At 35.1% G+C, this 18,980-nt stretch overlaps 1 protein-coding gene across 1 annotated transcript; it reads right to left on the bottom strand.

Annotated features, from left to right (window-relative positions):
* Positions 1 to 3,202: 3,202 nt before the first annotated feature.
* Positions 3,203 to 4,363, bottom strand: LOC132599980 (uncharacterized). The gene has a single exon (XM_060313124.1). It carries the CDS (start codon positions 4,061 to 4,063, stop codon positions 3,494 to 3,496), a length of 570 nt encoding a protein of 189 aa, XP_060169107.1. The 5' UTR covers positions 4,064 to 4,363; the 3' UTR covers positions 3,203 to 3,493.
* Between the last annotated feature and the right edge of the window lie 14,617 nt (positions 4,364 to 18,980).

Genomic DNA, 18,980 nt, shown 5'->3' with positions numbered 1-18,980 from the left:
GGACCCCTCTTTGTACGTTGTGGTGGAGCAATTAAATCATATAACGCACATTCAAATTTCTAGACGGGAATTACTTGGTTCCTGACTCTGAACCAACCTCGAGGAGAGAATCATTACTTGTTGGCTTGATGCTTACAAGTGCTGCTACATATTAAATAATATATCTCATCCCAAATTTCATTTGAGAGTTTGTTCTCATAACTAAGAGTTTAGCTATAATTGGAGGCATAAAATTTCTGCTAAACCAACTTGGATACAAACCAACATATCAACATAATTTTCATAGTTTGGAACTGTGCTCTTAATTTAATAATTTGAGCAAACAACCTTGCAAAAATCAAATTGCAAGTTGATTTCATATGCACATGTGACTATAACATAGATGCATCTATCAAAATCATATAATAGTAAACCGGTCCACATGGCAGGTGACTGGGCCCATATATATATCACCTTTTATACGTTCCAAAATCATGGGATACAATCCCAACATTAGCTGGTAAATTAACCAATTTGTTATCATGAGAACAAGCAGCACAAGAGAATTCTTGAAGAATCTTTTTCTTTCTTCAAAATATAACCACATGAATTCTCAATTATTTTCGCATCACATTTGAACCGGGATGGTCAACCGGTCATGCCAAATTCCATAGCATGTGATTCCATCATACTTATATTTATGTGGTATAAATTCGGAGGAAAAACAGGCAACATTTCACATACATTTAGTTTATCCGCTATAGCTGTAGTAATATGAAGACATTAAACCTTCCCATAATTTATAATCTCAATATAATTCATATTTGGCCAATGCCTTTGAAACTTAAAAAGTTTCTTTTGAGACTTACTACAACACCAATATTATGAACAATTTCATTCCTCCGGGTAGTACCAAAGTAGCATTTTCAGAGCTCCCAATTAATTATGTAATACCTCATATTTCATAATATCATCCATATGGTGAACATCTTCTTTTAGGGAGTAATTGTCATTACGGTCATGGCCAAAACCATTTTAAGCAAGAATTATTTCTTACATACACCTTTAGGTAATTCATGATAAGACATACCACAATATTGTGAAGTACTAAATGTCCTTGATCAAATGACCGTTTATGCCAAAATAAAATTTCTCTCAAACCTCCCGTAGAGGTGAGTTGTGGTATTTATCCAATAATACATGAACACGTTCTTATCCATAATTTTACATATTTCACTTTCAAAAATGGGCGAGCATTCACGATGCTTATCACAAGACACATTCTCTTCAATGAATGAACTACAATCATATATACGTGCTTCATAAATTTTGCATTATAAGCCCATTGCCTTTATCATATTCATAGACCCACCTCGACATCACTTTGAAATTGTATTACTTTCTTTTGATGGAGGATTTATAAAATTTTATCAAATTAGGTCACACGTCAACCACGTGCCGAATTATCTTTCATACTATATTGATGATAAAAATTACATTCACCTTTAGAAGGACCATTTTGAGAACCCATAATGTTCTTCCTCTTATATTATCACAATGACGATTAACATTATTTTGTCCTTTGCCACGTCCACGTTCATTCATTTAACCTCTTGTTTTCATTTAGACTTATTATGAACTGCTACCACATTCCCCTCACGGAATGGAGCATATCAAGTGGGACGGGCTTCACGAATTTACATCAAATATACACATTATTTTGCCTTAGTCATCATTATATCATCAATATAGTTCATCGGGACTCAAACCCAACGTCTTATTCATATAAAGGCGTGTTAGGTCACAAATCGATGGGACTTGAACCCAATATCTTATATTATCATCTCAAAATCCGATGTCTTACCATCTTGGTGCGACAAGACTTCAATCCATCGTTTTACCCCCAACCAATGACATAATAGGCCAAATGTACTAGGACTCGCCCTCGAGCCTTTGAAATATATCACCACCATCAATGGTTATAGACTTAACCAAATTTAGTCATAATAAGATTTCAGAAAATCAACACGAAAATCTCTCTTTATTCTTCGGTACTTTTCTGAAACATTTAAAAATGCTAGCACCACATAAATCAATATGTAAAGACGTTAGAGTAAAATAAGCCAATGTGTTCTACTCCCTTAAATAGCACATATTTAATAAATAAATTTTTAGCATGTCGGAGAAATTCAAAGTAGAGGCCAAACAGAGACTTGAAATATAATGGGTTATGGGTAAGATCGTCACCAAACTAGTAGTAGTAATTATGTCTCATAACCTTCCTTGTGTTCCTTTCCCATGATGGTGTAGATTTAGATGACAGTCTACTCAAAAGAATTAATCTCATACGTTAGTGTAACAATTAATGCAATAAAACTAGAAATTACCAGAAGCATAACTTTCTTCTTAAATTGAGAATTAAAACTAAATCCTTTTCGAAAACGTATGTTAGTGAATGGACAGTGCAAGACGTGCGTGCATATAATAACCAGACGTGTGTGCACTCATGAATTATATAATTTCATCCTTTTCTTTATAACGTGACACAATGCTTAAATATAGATAATTAAAACCAAAAGAAGTGGATTATACCTATGCACAGAAGCAAAGCTATAGCACCAGTAATTGTTGAATGAAACATACCTCACCTTCTATACTTAATTCAGTTATACAAAATCACACCAAAACTCCGAAATTTACTTTTGGAGTTGATGATCGGTAGCAGTACTCATATCTATGATACATCTAAATTTTAATAGATATTAACACAAAAAAAAAAAATACATGAGAAGTGTGGAAATTAAAGAAAAATATTACTGGCATATGCAAATAATGATCTGATAAGTTGTATTATCCTAATGTACTTATATATTAATTTTAGCGATCTGCAATCATATAAGTCTAGTAATCTTATTAGATCTCTACTGGAACTTGTTAGAATCGATTAGTAGGAAATTTGAAAACATGTTTTGATATAGTAAACTGGATATGTGCGGATATGTAAAAATGCAGACTCTTACAGTGACATGTGAAGAATGATCAACAAACAATTACCTTGCAAGTTGCAACCGAAAGGGTTTGAGGAGCCCAAATCATGAAAATAACTACCACCGATTCTTGACGAATAATGAGCAATTCGATAACGTGTTATAAAATAAAAGCAGTGCAATAAATTAAAGTAGCAAAAATGAGTAATAATATTAAAGGATGAAAATCATAGAAATAGAGTGATAAAAGAGGAGAGCTTTCTTATTCATCCAAATGTGTTCAAGTCTTGAAAACTTATGTCTCTATTTATAGTGCTACATATGCATTCAATATATGAGATAATGGAAAAACCATTAAGATGGTTGAAGAACCATTAAGATGGTGGAAGATAATGGAAGAGACATTATATTTGTGTAGTGGACATCCATTCTATATATTTCATAACACATATAATTTGATCCTCCAAACTATAATTTTAAGATGTACAAACTATAAGCTATCATGGACAGAAAAGAAACGCATATTTCTACAAAGCCGGTAGGGACTCGGAAAAATTAGACTGATTGGGGTAATCGAATAACCCGCCCACTGTAAAAAAATCACCGTCATTTTCACCGTGGTAATTATCTCCATCCATGATTCCGGCAATCATCCCTAAGTCGAACGAGTCATATCTCAGTAACTCGTCATCAAATCCGATCGTATTCTCATCAAATGTGGGCGGTAGGCCGAGCTCATGGTCTGAAGCTTCTAGAAGGTAGCCGAGGTCCGATTGGGAATCGCCTGAATAATCTGATGACGTTAGGTCAACGAAGTTGTGACGTGGATTAATGATCTCTTCTTCAAAACTCTTAATTAGTGAGTCAAGGTCTTGAATTCCTGGTACATCATTTGTTACTGTTTCAGGCTCGTCTAGGATGTCCAGGATGTCTTCTCTGATTTGCTTGGTTTCAGGTGAGTCAAGGTCCACGTCAGCATCACTTGCATTTGGCTCGGTGTGAACTCGCTTTGACTCAGGCATGTCGGAGACTGAGTCCAAACCCGACTCGTCTAGGGTTCGTTTGTTACTGTTTTTGTAAGTTTTGCACTGTTCCATACCTAAGAATTGAGGGATAGCTTTTGGGTGGATTGTGTTTGGCGTTATGATGAAGGGACAAATGAAGGGTTATTTATAGAAGGAAATTAAGAAAACCAAACAATGTGAAAATTATAGTAAGGGACGCGGTTGATGGAGAAAGTGATTAGGAAGGAAATTCCACTAGAATTTCTATACACTAGCGAGTAAAGAAGAAATGGAAAGAAAAAGTAGTTTTGTTACTCGGGGCACAGTGTGTGTGTGTAGGAACTAATTAAGGAGATATAATAAGTTTGGGATATTTGATGGAGGAAAGGAGTTTCAGAATTTATATAGTAATGGAGAGGCGCGTGGGGATTAGATTGGTGATGATATTTTATTTTAAGTAGGAACTAGGAAATGATGGGCGGGAAATTAGGAGGATGTGAGGTGGAGTGACAGCCATATTTGGCGGGTTCTTAGCATGAATGCTTCCCACATCTCCACTCTTAGGGGTCGTTTAGTGCGTGATATAATGAGATATCTCAGCACTAATTTTTTATATCATATTTGATAGAAGATATAAATTTATTTTAAAATAAATTTATATTTTATATCAAATAAAGTATAAAATGCATTTCATGATATAAATTGGGATATCTTTTTTTATCCCATTTATTCTGAAATTATTTTATCCCATCTCCTAAATGAAATAAAATAATCTCAAGATATGAGATAAATTAATCCCGAAATTATAATTTCCGGATAATTTTAACTAACTACCAAACGACCACTTACATCTACAATGACGTTTTTAATTGTCTCTCTCTTTTTGGAGTATTCTACTACGTCCCTTTCCTTTCTGCGATTGGATGCCGTTTGAAGAGATGGGCCTAGATGGGCTAGTGTCAAATCTTGTGTTTTAGCGGTTCAGAATGGCGTGGTCATTGATATTTTCGTTAGTGGGTGAATGGATTGGCACTTGGCAGGCAACGGGCGGTCCCTCCTAATGAAAAAAAAAAAAACCAAGAAGATAATGTCCGGCATTTAATACACCCCCATATTTTTTTACTGAGCTAAAAAATAAAGATATTCTTTTTTTATAATAATTTTCTCTTTAAATTATTCATTTTATCCTTATAAAATGAAATATAACCCTGCAAATATTTATGAACCATAAGTTTCAAAAATTTCTAACTTTTTACGGGCTGAATACATAAATAAGCTCTTAAATTGATTGTAATTTTATTTAGACACTTGAACTACGCTTGTTTCAACTCAACACATGATAAAAGTGTTTATATTGGACACTTTCAGCTCACATTATGAAAAAGTTTCTTCATATATTCTCAAGCGTCTATTACCTAGATAAGTTGACCATGCAAAATATGTCTACATCCTTTAATTATACCAATAGCCTCAATCGAAACAGACTTGAAGTATTATTGAGGCTAATGTGTATAATTAAAGGAGATAACATATTTATATGGTTAAAGTTCTATTAATGACGTTTGAGAAAATGCGTAGAAGCTTTTTCAGAAATAAGCCGATAATACTTAGTAGAAACATTTTGCAATGTATTCAGGTGTTTAGTTGGAGAAAGTTGTAATTCGAATGTTTAGCCTTTCTTAAGATTTGTTCACGATCAAATACTATTACATAAATTAGGATGAGGAGTAATTCTTTCCTAATAAGATTGGTGTCCAGAATAAGTTTGTGTGGACGTGGACTAATTTAGAGGTAATTACTATTTCCCACTAATCACAAAAGCGAAATAAATTTAGAAAAAATATTCTATTCTCTATTTTATTTTCAAGTGTCAAATGCTTGAAACTTTAATTTGTCAAAGTGATTAAAATATGGTCGGACTCTAGAACGGTCTGATGAAGATCTGCGCCGAAATCGTGGGCGGCCATCAGCATGGGGTTCTAGAAATTTATTAGAAAAACGAGCAGATCTAAAAGGAGGGGTTGAACTTGGTCAGCTTTTGTGCCCATGCATGGCGCCACGTCTACACACACCTTCACCACGTGGCGGAGCCTGCACAAGAGCCGCCGGCCATGGAGCTGCTCCGCCTGCACCTTTTCAACGTTGCTCTTTCAAATTTGTTACAGGAAATTGCATTTTATCCGTATACAACCTTTCTATCCTTTCCAAAAGCCAAAAGATAGTTTGTTATAAGTTTCAAAATATCAACTGCTCGTGCTCCAATTTCATCTCTCTCAATTTGAATATCAGAATAGAGGATATAGTGATGATTTAATAGGTCAGGTTAATTTACTTTTTCTTTTGTTGATTTCAAATGAAATTGGTTGGTATAGTGAAAAATAGGAATATTTGGTGATTCAAGAAGTGACTTGTCATTATTCAAAAATTCTGAAAATTGAAAATCGACTAAACGAATGTTTAATTTTATAACTAAGTATAATGATATTATCCAGTTAGTTAATTTAAACCAAATCAAAATGATATTGTTAGGGGTCGCTTGGTTAAAAAACAAGCTATGTTGGGATATTGGAATTATTTTTTCTAATTGTTTGATTTATTACATTAGAATTAGAAAATAGAGAAACAACATGTATATACTTAATAGGTTGTAATATATAAGAATAGTACCGATATCGTTCATGTCGTATTTTAATATATACAGTATAAGAATAATACTAAATAAACAACATAAATAATATTGATATTAATTGTATTGGATTTAAATTTGTGAATCAACCAAATACTAAAATTTTATATCAGCATTACTTTATTTAATACAGTCTTTCAAACAACGATTAATAGCCTGGTGGTACCAAATCGTGTCATGCCCTACGCCTAACGCCTCTGTTTTGACTTATTTGATCAGCTGTACTAATCAATAGCTAATCCCTCTTTTTATTATACATACACCAATGAATATACAATTTTTCTTTCTATTTCTTGAATGAATAGGCAATTTCAACCCAAGAATTTTGTGATTATATATTGATAAGTATAATTTTAAAACTTGTTTGACTACTTGTAATACTTATAAGAATAACAAAAAGGAGGAAAACAAAGAAAGGCGTGTCTTATAATTTGAGAGGGTCAAGAGTCAACACAATTCATTTGATATTGGATCTCCACCTTCTCAGCCACCCTTCCTTGGTCTCCCTATTTGCTTTCCCTCAGGCCTCCGTCCTCTCACTTTCATCCATTTTCGGCCAATTTGTCAAAAGTGTGAATAATTAACAACCATTTATTTTAAAGAATTAGGTGAAGGAATAGACCTTAATTCCTAGTATAATGAATAGTTCAATTCGTAAGAACCAAAATGCTATATTATTGGGCGGCAACCTAGGATTAGGATTTCCACCAGCTTGATAGCATTAGGATTGTCCGATGAATCTTATTTTCGTATGCTTTACGTTTGTGGTTAGCTTTGGAGAGTTGTTTGCGTCTGATACCAAAGACATAAGCTTTAAGTAAAACAAAGGGCATCAAAATGCCACGTCAACGGCAAAAAAAGATTAAACATACCATCACTAGGTACGTCTTCAAGTCCTAAGAAAAAAACAGATCGAGGAGGAACTCAAGATGGCTTTGGGACTAGCACTTCCCTAAAATGATCTATCTAAATTCATTATTTTAAATTTTTAAGAAAAATGGAAGGAAAACAATTGGCGAAATACATCGAGGGTCCCTTAAAATCGTTATCAATTTAGACACCATATAAATTAAGGTATTTATCCATATTACAAAACTTCATGTTGTACAAACTTATACCTATTGCACACAAATTTAATTAAAAAAACAAAACCATCTTTAATGCATGAACATTACTCTTTTTTGATGTGGCAAACTAAATCAATAAGAAAAAGTACATGTCCGTCAAAAAAAGAAAAGAGATATGCTATAAACTAAAACAAAAAATGGTCAAGATTTGATTAAAAAAGAAGAGAGAAAAAGGAGTAGATAGCGGCCAGAGGAGGAGGTGGTTTCCGATGAAGTCTCTCGTTGGCTATGGCCTAATGAAAATTCCACACAACTTTTTCGTTATATCAATTTATCAAGTACTACACTCGAATTGTATATCCCAAATTTTAGACATACTCGAAGAGATAATAATCAAGGATGAAAGAGAACCAATACATGTTCTTTGTATAGATTCTGTAGTCTTTTTAATTAAACGAACCTTTTTTTGTTTGCTTTATTTTTTGCCTATGAAAATGTTAAAATGAAGTTTTAAGTGCAGTCATGAAAATGTTAAAATGAAGTTTTAAGTGCAGTCGGGGGCCAGTGTGAAGTTATTGAAGTTTCCCTTCTTCTACTGTCCTGGAAACTGAAAAGCAATAATTTCAAATTTTTTACACTTGAAGGGATATATACATGCATGTGAGGAACGCTAATTTTTTCATTTTTCTGCAGTATGTATGTATTGCTTATTTTTTAGTTTGTGCACTTTGTATCTTCGATTTTGCATCACAATCACGATAAGGACAAAAAATACAAGTAAATGAAAAGAAAAAAGAGATAGAAATGAACAATCTGATGCGGTTTATCGATTTATTTCTTTGAGCACCTTAATACTATTAGTTGCTAAAAAAAAACTAATAATCGGAAATAAAAAATTTCAAGGCCGGATTATGAATTTCATCACAGCACCAGCATTTTGTCATTGTGACATATTAGGTGAGGAAAAGTTTATTTTAAAATTTACATTATCATAACCTATATTTTAAATATAATTAATAATTTACAACATATTAAACTTAGAAGAAACAAAAAACTTAATTCATGTTTTAAAACTCTTTAAATATGTATGCACATCATAATATTTAAAAGTATTTTAATACGTATGCACATCATTTAAGATGATTCAAAACTTGACAAAACACAATTTATCCTTTCATCGGCTAAACCCCAAGGTGCTTATCGCATACTTTGGTTGGATTTTTATACGTAATGGTCAAGTTTATCGTTAATCGATTTTGAGCTGTACTAAACCTTCAACCTTACTGAAAATATTTGCTAGTTCAGTATAGATTTAGCGGTTCTCGATCAATTTATGAAATGGTATACTAAGTTTGCCTAAAATCAAAATAGTACTCCAATTTATCTTAATCCACTACATGACCGAAATTTTCACAAAGAAAGTATCCAATTGTAATCTTCTTTTTTCTTATATGAGTAAGGTAATGTTTTATACACAGAAAAGGGTCAAAAATACCTTATCGCATTTTAAATATCTTAATTTATCCTCTGTCTACCTAAGCGCCCATAAATACACACCACGTTATTTTTAGGACTAAAGATGAGGAATAGGTGGGCTCTTTTTTAATGCCTTGGCACAAAAAATTTATGCGGATTTCCCTCATATGGAATGGTCTTTAATTTTTGTCCCTCAAATCGTTGGTCTTTAATTTTTGTCCCTCAAATCCCTAGTCTTTAATTTTTACCTCTACTTTTCATTTAATGAAAAGTGGGCCAAAATATCCTTACTCGCTGGTCTATAAAATCAGAGATTTTGGGTTCGAACCCATCAGAGGTAAAAAAAAATTCAAGGGAAGATTTTCATTGAAACTACGTCTATTCGGGCAAAGTTATGCCTTAAAACATAATTCTGTAGTATCTTACAGTAATGCCGGATAAGGCATAATTTTCATCTAGTTATTTCTTCTTATATAGAAACTATGCCTTGTTTGACATAATTTTGTAGAAATTAAGTTATAGGAAAAAGTCATAGATAGCCCCCTAAACTTTGCCACATTTTCCTCTGGGGTACCTAAACGGAGGGTTGTACCTATTGGGTACCTAAACTCCTCTGAATTTGTACCCATTGAATACATTTTTCACAATAATCAGCAAAATTAAGAGAGTGTATTACACTCTCCATTACATGACAACTTTGTCCAATGAAAATGTGACACGTGACACTTTAGTAAAATAAATCAAAAATATATTTAAAAACTTTTTTTTAATTAACCCAAACACCCCCCTCCCCCAATGCACTTCTTCTTCCCCACCAAACCCCATACCCCTGCCCACCGGCGCCGGCGTCGGCACAACTCCCACCGGATGCCACCCCCCATTTCACCTTCTTCCCAACTAGTAACCATTTTTCCCATCCCATTTCCCACAATTACGAGGAGCAAGAACGAACTTTCACCCAAAAAAAATAATTAATTTGTGTCAATCTTGTCGGAAAAAATGGAGCTTCGCTAGAAATTTTTGAGACCTAAATCTGATACATATTCCTAATGAACAAAATACAAAGAAACTAAAAAAAAAAAAAAGGATAGAAGAAGTCGAATCGAGAGAGATGACGGGAATGGAGGGGTGGGAAAATAGTTGGATGGAAGAATTGAGGAGGAAGACCGGTCCAGTTGTCTTCCTCTTTTTTTTTTAAGTTAATTTTTATGAACAAAATATAAAGAAACTAAAAAAAAAAAGAAAAAAAAAAGAAGAAGAAGAACTGAAGAAGATAGAGGTGGAGAAGACGAAGAAGGAAGGAGGGGAGGTGTGAAGAGTGGACCAATGTTTTTTTTTCTTCTTAAATTTAATTAAAGTCAAAAGGTGAGTTTTTAATCAAAAAAAGAAAAAGAAAATTAACATTTAAGAGTGGGCCACGCGCCCAAGGAAAGTGTGCTTCACTTTTTTTGCCACATCAACAAAAAGTACCCAATGGGTACAAATTCAGAGGAGTTTAGGTACCAAATAAGTACAACCCTCGGTTTAGGTACCCCAGAGGAAAATGTGGCAAAGTTTAGGGGGCTATTTATGACTTTATGCCTAAGTTATATTACAGAATTATGCCTTAATGCATAAAGTTGCCTGAATAGGCATAGTTTCTATCAAAACCTCGCCTTGCGAAATTACTTTTTTATTCTGCTGGAGGTCGAATTCAGAATCTTAGAAGTATTTTCGGCCATTTTTTTATTACTGAAAGTGTCAAAGGCCAAAAATTGAATACCAACGATTTGATGGTCAAAATTTAAAGACCACCCTTAAATAGAACATTTGTGCGAATGGCCCGCCTTGGCATTCTATGGCCTCTTTATTTACTAGCCTAAATGGAAATTATAAATAGCAAATTTAGTTTAAATTTAACATTAAGAGCATGTTTGGATGGGCTTAAAAAAAAAGCTTATAAGCTGAAAACAACTTATAAGCTGCTTTAGATAAGCTAAGCCAAATGGGCCCAATTATTTTTTTGGGCTTATTTTAAGCACAAAATGGTTTTAGGCTGGCCAGTCAAACACTTAAAAAAGCTGAAAATAGCTTATAAGCTGTTTCCAGCAACTTATAAGCCAATCCAAACGGGCTCTAAGACAATTTAGGATGGAAAAAACAATTTTAAGCTATTTTCAATATGTTAAGACACCTTTGACCTATTTTCCATTAACAAATAAAGAAGGTAAACTTACATGAATAGCTACCCTTTAGTAGATCCTTACCTCTAGTAGCTACCTTTTCAATATTACCAACCATAGCTACTATTTAATGAACATATTTATTTTGTATTTGTTTGTTTTCAAATACATAGTGATTTTTTTTGTTTTGATATATTTCAATGATTTTTTTTTGCTATAATGTATTTTTGTGTCTTTTTTTTATGCATTTTAGTTTTTTTTTTTTCGTTTTTGATGTATTTCAGTGGCTTTCTTTTTTATGTATTTCAAATATATTGTGTACATTTTAACTACATATGAAGTCAAATACATTCAAATTTTCATGTATTTGAATGGATTTCAACAAATACATTCAGATACAAAGACAAAAAAAAAATTCAAATACATGACAAATACATTCAAAAATAGTGTGTTTGGCTATTAACAAAATACACTCAAAAAATATAAAAACAAATACATTAAAAAACAGTGTATTTGTGAGATGTAGATTTTTTGAATGTATTTATATTTGGCTTTTAACAAATACACACAAAAATACAAAAAATACACACGGCCAGATCTAAGACACCACCACCACCAAAAACCCTAATCTCTCCACCACCACCAAAACCCTAAAAATTCCTAAAACTTATGTAGCATCCGATTGCACCTTTTGTCTATTTAGTAGAAAAACATTAGCTGCTAAGCCAATGCAAAAAACAGTGCAACAAGAATGGCTACAACAACCAACAACACCGCACTATTGCCACCGCAATTTGGACAGCAACAACGCCGCAATAACCAGCCCCCTTCATTCACTCCATTCTTGTTCAACAACAAGTCAGCTGCTACATAGAGGGGTGAGCACAGAGGGAGAGGGAGAAGAGAGAGGGGTGGCGCGGCTGTGGTGGTGGTGGTTGAGAGAAAGGGAGAGAGATTTTTTTAGAGTTTTGAGAAATGAAAAATCTAAAATGGGTAGTGATTGGGAAAAAAGATATATATATATATATCCCGAACTTGGCACAAATTGCAACTTTCATCCCTAAACTATTACTGCACTTCAAGACACCCCTAGACTTGGCAAAATGGGTTTTAATTAATCCCCGAGCTCATGACCCGGAATGAGTGTAGTCACTCGCGGGTCCAGCTGGATTAAAACGCTTATGTGGCCATCCACGTGTAATATATTTATGCCACATAATAAATGGCAATTAGAACCGGGTAAACAACCCAACCGACCCCACCCGACCCGACCCACGTTTAATTAAACCCCCTTTCAGTCTCTAGAAGCCTCCATTTGAACCAACACCCTCAAAAACTCTCTGTCTCCCTTTGATTTCTATGGAAATTTTAGGGTTCTAGTCTACAAATCTTGCTAAACACTAGTCGTTAGGGTCACATCCTGTCGATTCTTGGGTGTATTAAGTGTGGGTGGGTGGGTTCAAGTTCATCGATTAGTGTTCGTTGCAGCTGTTTTGGTGGGTTTCTTTTGGTCAATCATTTTATCTGCTCCGATCGATCGTGGTTTCAGTTGTCTTCTTCAAACATTAGTGATTTCAACCTCTGTTTTCCGATTAAGGTTTCATAAAGTCTATTAGGGTTCCGATTAGGGTTTCTTCAAACATGTTTGTCTTCTGAAATGCTTGATAATGCTTCTAGTTATAAAGAACATGAGTTTATGGCTACTAAAATTCATCGTTAAAGACTTGATTTTGTGCATGCACGTCTTTTGGTATTTTTGCAATTACCTGAAAAATTAGGGGCTCTTTTCTTTTATTTTATTTGTCCTATGATAGCACGTGCTTATGTATTCTTGTAAAAACTGAAATCTTTTAGGGCTTTTCTGATTGGTATGTTTAGGTCTTTCTGTAATAATTGAAAATTTTAGGGTGTTTTGGTTATATTGAAGTTAGGTGAAGGATTATTCTATGTAAAGGTGATGTCTTTTTCTGTATGCAAGCATGTTTTTTTTTTTTTTTTTGTTATTTGTTGTTTTCTGTTACTTTTCATTTTCTGTGATTTATTGTTAATGTTTAGGCTAGCCTAATGTTTATGGCTGAGTTTTTGAATTGTTAAAACCTCTGTAGGTTGAGGAATGGCTACTAAGTTTGGTGGTATATTGGTGAGTGAAGTGGGGCCTACTTTTGTTGGGGGTAGGACAGAACATTCTTTTAACATTGATTTTGATCATTTGTCTATTCCTGAGCTAGTAGATCTTGCTAAAGATTTTGGGTGATTAATTTAGGGACCACTTATATTGCGCCTAAGGGGGGTGCTTTGGTAAAATTAACATCAGACAGGGATTTATTAGACCTATGAGTACTGTTGAATGATGGGGATACAATTGAGATTTATGTGTGCAATGACTCTTCTTTTGAGGATGTGGGGCCTGTCAGCCAGCATGTGATTGGTGGGGCTGGTGATAATTTATCAAAGCCAAGTGGGGATAGGGAATCTGCCAGTTTATTTTTTCCCTATCCACCACTAGTTAATAAAACACCAACTACAAGTATAGATCTAGAAAATCCTTCTTCTCCAAACTGTGTTGAAGGGGCTGAAGCAAATAATAGTGGTGCTTTTGCTAGTAGTGATTTTGCTGCTGAGAATCCCACTAGTGATGTAGACAATTCTGAGGAAGAAGATGCAGTAAATGGGTCTGATTCTGAACTGTCTGATGATTATGGGAGTGATGTTCATGAAGAACTTAGGGTGGTGAGAGAAAATTTAAGAGAATATAAAAAATAAAAAAATAAAAACTACTAGAGCTGCTAAGGATAGACCAGATGGGTTTATAAGTGAGGCTGGAGTGGATGAAGGTTATGAAGACATTGATAGTATGAGAACAAATCTAAGGGGTTATTTGGGAGGTGATGATGATGAGCCATATTATGACTCATCAGATGTAGATAGTTTTGCTTCTGAATCTGAGGGTGAAGATGTTAGTGATGATGAACAAGTTGAAGGAGGGACTGAATTGAAGGCAAGGAGGAAGACAAATAGGTTTGTGTATGATCCAGATTGTGAGAAATTCATTTGGCAGGTTGGTCAAGTATTTCAAAATGTCAAAGAATTCATAGAAGCTTTGACCAAATATGCTCTGAAGAAAGGTGTCCAGCTGGACAAGAAGAAGAATGACACAAGAAGGGTTAGGGTGAAGTGCAAAGAAGGTTGTCCTTGGATGATATATGCTAGCAAGGAAAGTAGGAGTACAAACTTCACAGTCAAGACCTACAATCCTAGACACAAATGCCATAGGACCAACATCAACTTCCTTTGCAATTCTAAATTTCTGTCTAAGCATTATAAGGAGAGAATCACTTCCCAACCTACAATTAAAGGGTGGGAAATACAAGACTTGGTTAGGAAAGATTTTGGTATATATGTTGGGAAATCTGTTTGTTTGAAAACAAGGAAGATTGTTTTAAGAGAAGTCATGGGAGATCATATTGCTGAGTTTGGTAGACTCTTTGACTACAGGGATGTGCTGCTGCAAACTAATCCTGGCAGCACATGTGTCGTGAATGTAATAGACAAGGAAGATGGTAAGAAAGAATTCAAAAATTTCTATATTTGTTTCGCTGCAATGAAATTGGGGTTCATGGGAGGTTGTAGGAGATGTATAGGCCTAGATGGTTGTTTTCTGAAGGGTATTTGCAAGGGCCAGTTACTTGTACCAGTTGCTAAAGATGGAAACAATCAAATGTTTCCAATAGCATGGGCTGTTACTGGAACTGAGACAAAGGATACATGGAGATGGTTTATGAGAATCCTCCAGGATGACTTGCAACTTGGAGATGGGACTGAGGTCACTATAATTAGTGACATGCAAAAGGTACCCTTTTTTCATTATTTGTTTTCTATTTAGGCATTATGTTCTATTTTCTAATTCTGCTATGTTTTTACAGGGTCTGGTTAGTGCTGTTGAAGAAGTACTTCCTGCTTCTGAGCACAGAATGTGTGCTAGACACATTCTGTCTAACTGGGCCCAAAATTGGAGAGGTATTAAGAGGAGGAAAAAATTCTGGAAGTGTGTTAGGTCAACATTTGAGGCAGAACTGAAAAACAGGCTGAATGAGTTAGATCAGTTGGGTAGGGGTATTGTTGAAGACCTTATTTCATACAACAAAGAAAGGTGGTGCAAAGTGTATTTCAAAGAATTTTCAAAATGTGATAGTGTGGACAACAATATGTCAGAATCTTTTAATGCTTGGATACTGTCAGCTAGACACAAGACAATTGTGTCAATGTTAGAAGAAATTAGAATCAAGGTGATGAATAGGATAGCTAAGATGAGGGCATTTTCTGAAACTTGGGTTGATGGGATATCACCAATGGCATTGAAAGTGTTCAATGCTAATGTTGAGGGGTCAATGAACTGTACATTTCACTGGAATGGAGACTGTGGCTTTGAAATCAAAGAGGGGTTAGGTACTCATATTATTCAACTGGCAAGAGAATATTGCAGCTGCAGGTCATGGCAACTAAAAGGTATCCCTTGTGCACATGCCATAGCAGCTATGCACCATAGAAGAATTGATCCAAGTGAGAATATTGTACATTGGTACAGACAAGAGACCTATTTAAGGGCTTATTCTCACTTCATACAGCCTGTTCCAAGCATGATTATGTGGCCATACAGTACAAACCCAAAGATAGAGCCTCCGGAAGTCAAAAAAATGCATGGCATGCCAAGAAGGTGCAGAAGAGAGGAGATAGGAGAAGTGAGAAGGGCTGGAAAGTTGACAAAAATAGGGATAGCCATGACATGCTCTGGTTGCAAGTCTAGTACACATAACATAAGAAGTTGTCCTTCAAGGCCTCCAACTGCATCAACAACAACTTCTGCCCCTTCTACGAGGAAATACTCAGTGCCACCAACTGCATCAGCAACTTCCAAGAGCAACTACTCAAGGCTACCAACTGCTGATGCAACTTCCAAGAGGAAATACTCAAGGCCACCAAAAGCAGCAGGATCAACAAGAGCACCAAATGCACGAGCAACTGCTCCTCCAACTACACTAGAAACTGCTCCACCAACTGCTTCAGCAACTTCCAAGAGGAAATACACAAAGCCACCAGTCCCTCCAAGGCCTAAAGCAACTACAAAGGTAATTGTAATATACATTACTTTGCTTACCATTAATTAGTTAAATATTAACTTATTATCTGTTAGGTTAATGCTTCCCAGCAGTCATCAACTGGAACTACAAGAAAAAGTAGTGTTCATGACACTCAAGATGCATCTACAAGCATGGGAGGGGGAAGGACTAAGTACAAGAGGCCAAGGGTTGTTGGACAGGGTGTATTTGTGTCTGAGTCTGGATACAAATGTGTTAATGTAAGTGTTTCTCAATCACCTAAGTCATTGTTATTATTTTTAGCCACTTTATGACACTAACCAATTTAAATTGCAGCAAGGAATGCCTAGCAGCAGGTTGGTGTCCACACCTAAGGCAATGAATTCAGCCTTGGTCACAGGTGATATTGGATACAAACCCAGCAAAGGTGTTATAGCCCGTATTTTGAACGTTTGGATATTTCAAAGTCGTCGTGGGAAGTTAAGGATGAAACCATTTTCAAAAACTACATTAATGCGCAAGTCGTTAAGAATATCATTTATGACCATTATTAGTATGAAAATATTGTGAGAGGCTAAGGGCAAGAAGAGAAATTGCAAAATGATCAATGGAAATAATGTGGAAGGTTAGGGGTAAAATGGTCATATTGAGAAAAGTCGAGGGACGAAACGGGAATTTCACAAAAAAATTCATGAAAGTTCAAAGGGTCACATTGGCCATTTGTTGGAGAACATAAGGGTCAAAGTGTGCAAGACAAGACTTGATTCATCTTTTAATTGAAGGAAAAGTTTCAAGAAAATATAAGAAATTTCTAGAAAGGGGCATGTGCCCCTCACATGATTGAATTATGTGGATATATATATGTGATCATCTTTCCAATTCAAGACCAAGAATAGAAAAATAAAACACAAAAAAAAAAATAAGGTGAGGGTTCGGCTAAGGGGGCTGGCCGAAACCAGCCCCTCCAATTTGATCATGGAGGATTATGTTCTTCTAGTTTTCTTGCTATATGGAAGATGCTTTTTAACATGGTGGAGTTGTTGAAGCAAGTAGGGTATTTATTCTTGCAAAAATATGGCTTAGCCAAGAGATGGAGGAAGATGAATGGAAAGGTATGGTTCAATTCTCTTTTACTTATGTTATGGGTGATTTGTGTATGTTGAAGTGTGTGGAAAAGGATTTAATTCATGAAACATGTGTGTGTAGTGTGGCTAGCCGTGGGTGTGTGTTGTAATATGGAAAGATTGGATTAATTCCATGTAATGTGTTACTTGTGGTTGTAATGCATAAAAATAAATGAAAGTTGCATGAAAATAAGCATGTGGTTATTGAGGTCGTGTGGGTGTGTATGTAGTTGATGTGGTCGTATGGTGTTGTCTATTGGAGAAGGGAGGAATTAATTTTAGTATATTAGTTGTGTCGTTGTGGATTTTATAACGCAAAAAGAAGTTTAATGATTCAAAGTTGAGATTATAGTAGTTTATGGTTTGTTGTGGAAACTAATGTGAGCCAAATATAGTTCTTGTAATTTTGATAATAATGTGGTAAAAGTATGGTTTGTTGGTATAGATTGTGAAATTTTGGAGAAAGAAATGTGTTGTGATGGTTCCTATGGAAGTTGGAAGATTTTGGATTCTATGGTGCGTTGTTTGAATTGTTTGAACATTTTGTGGGTTGTCCGAAGTGTTTTTGAATCTTGTTTAAGTGTTTTGGATTAGCACTTGAGTGTACGAATATTGATGTTAGTTCGATCGTATGCGGTTGATTTGAGCAAAAACGGAATATTGCCAAATTGTATAGCAAAGAGTCACTAATGTTAAAAATGTGTTTTGAACCTCTTATTGGTGTTGTTAGTATCTTTGTTGGTTTGGCCGGGTTAAATTCCCGGATGGTTGTTGTTGATTTGGGGCCGAGCCTTATTCTCGGGATTGGTAGATTTACAGGGGAGATGCTGCCGAAATTCTGGCAGAACATAAGTAAACGTGTTTGAAAGGTTAAGACAAGTATGTGACAACGAGTCTAACGAATGAATGAATCCTTTTGGACGTAGATTGACAAGATGGATAAACTCTCTTGCATGTAAGCAAACAAGTTGGATGCGTAAGCGCAACTAGTTGGTCGTCACTCAGGTATGTGAGGCTTACCTTTCTTTCTTTTGGCATGCCCTAGAGCCATGTAGGATATGATATGATATGTATCTTGAGGTTACTCCATTCTGTAATTCTGAGTCTGTCTGTGATTTGTATGTTTTCCCTAACTTAAGTGTCAAATGAGCCTGATAGGCGAATCGTGATCTAAGTATTTTGATGTAAACCTTCTGGGCTAATCATGCCAACACAAGTGTTCTGACGTAAGTATTTGGCATAAGTGTTCCGATATGAGAAATTTCGATACAAGTAGGTACTCTGATCTGAACATTCCGATATAAATATGTGGAATTAAGTATCCTGGCATAACCCTTTTGATATATTTATTCTGATTTAAGTGTTCCGACGTACGTATGATTCCAAGAGTTCTATTTGG

The sequence above is a fragment of the Lycium barbarum genome, chromosome 1 (genome assembly GCF_019175385.1).
Source record: "Lycium barbarum isolate Lr01 chromosome 1, ASM1917538v2, whole genome shotgun sequence".
Classification (NCBI taxonomy): Eukaryota; Viridiplantae; Streptophyta; class Magnoliopsida; order Solanales; family Solanaceae; genus Lycium; species Lycium barbarum.
This window is presented reverse-complemented; position numbering and strand designations above follow the sequence as displayed.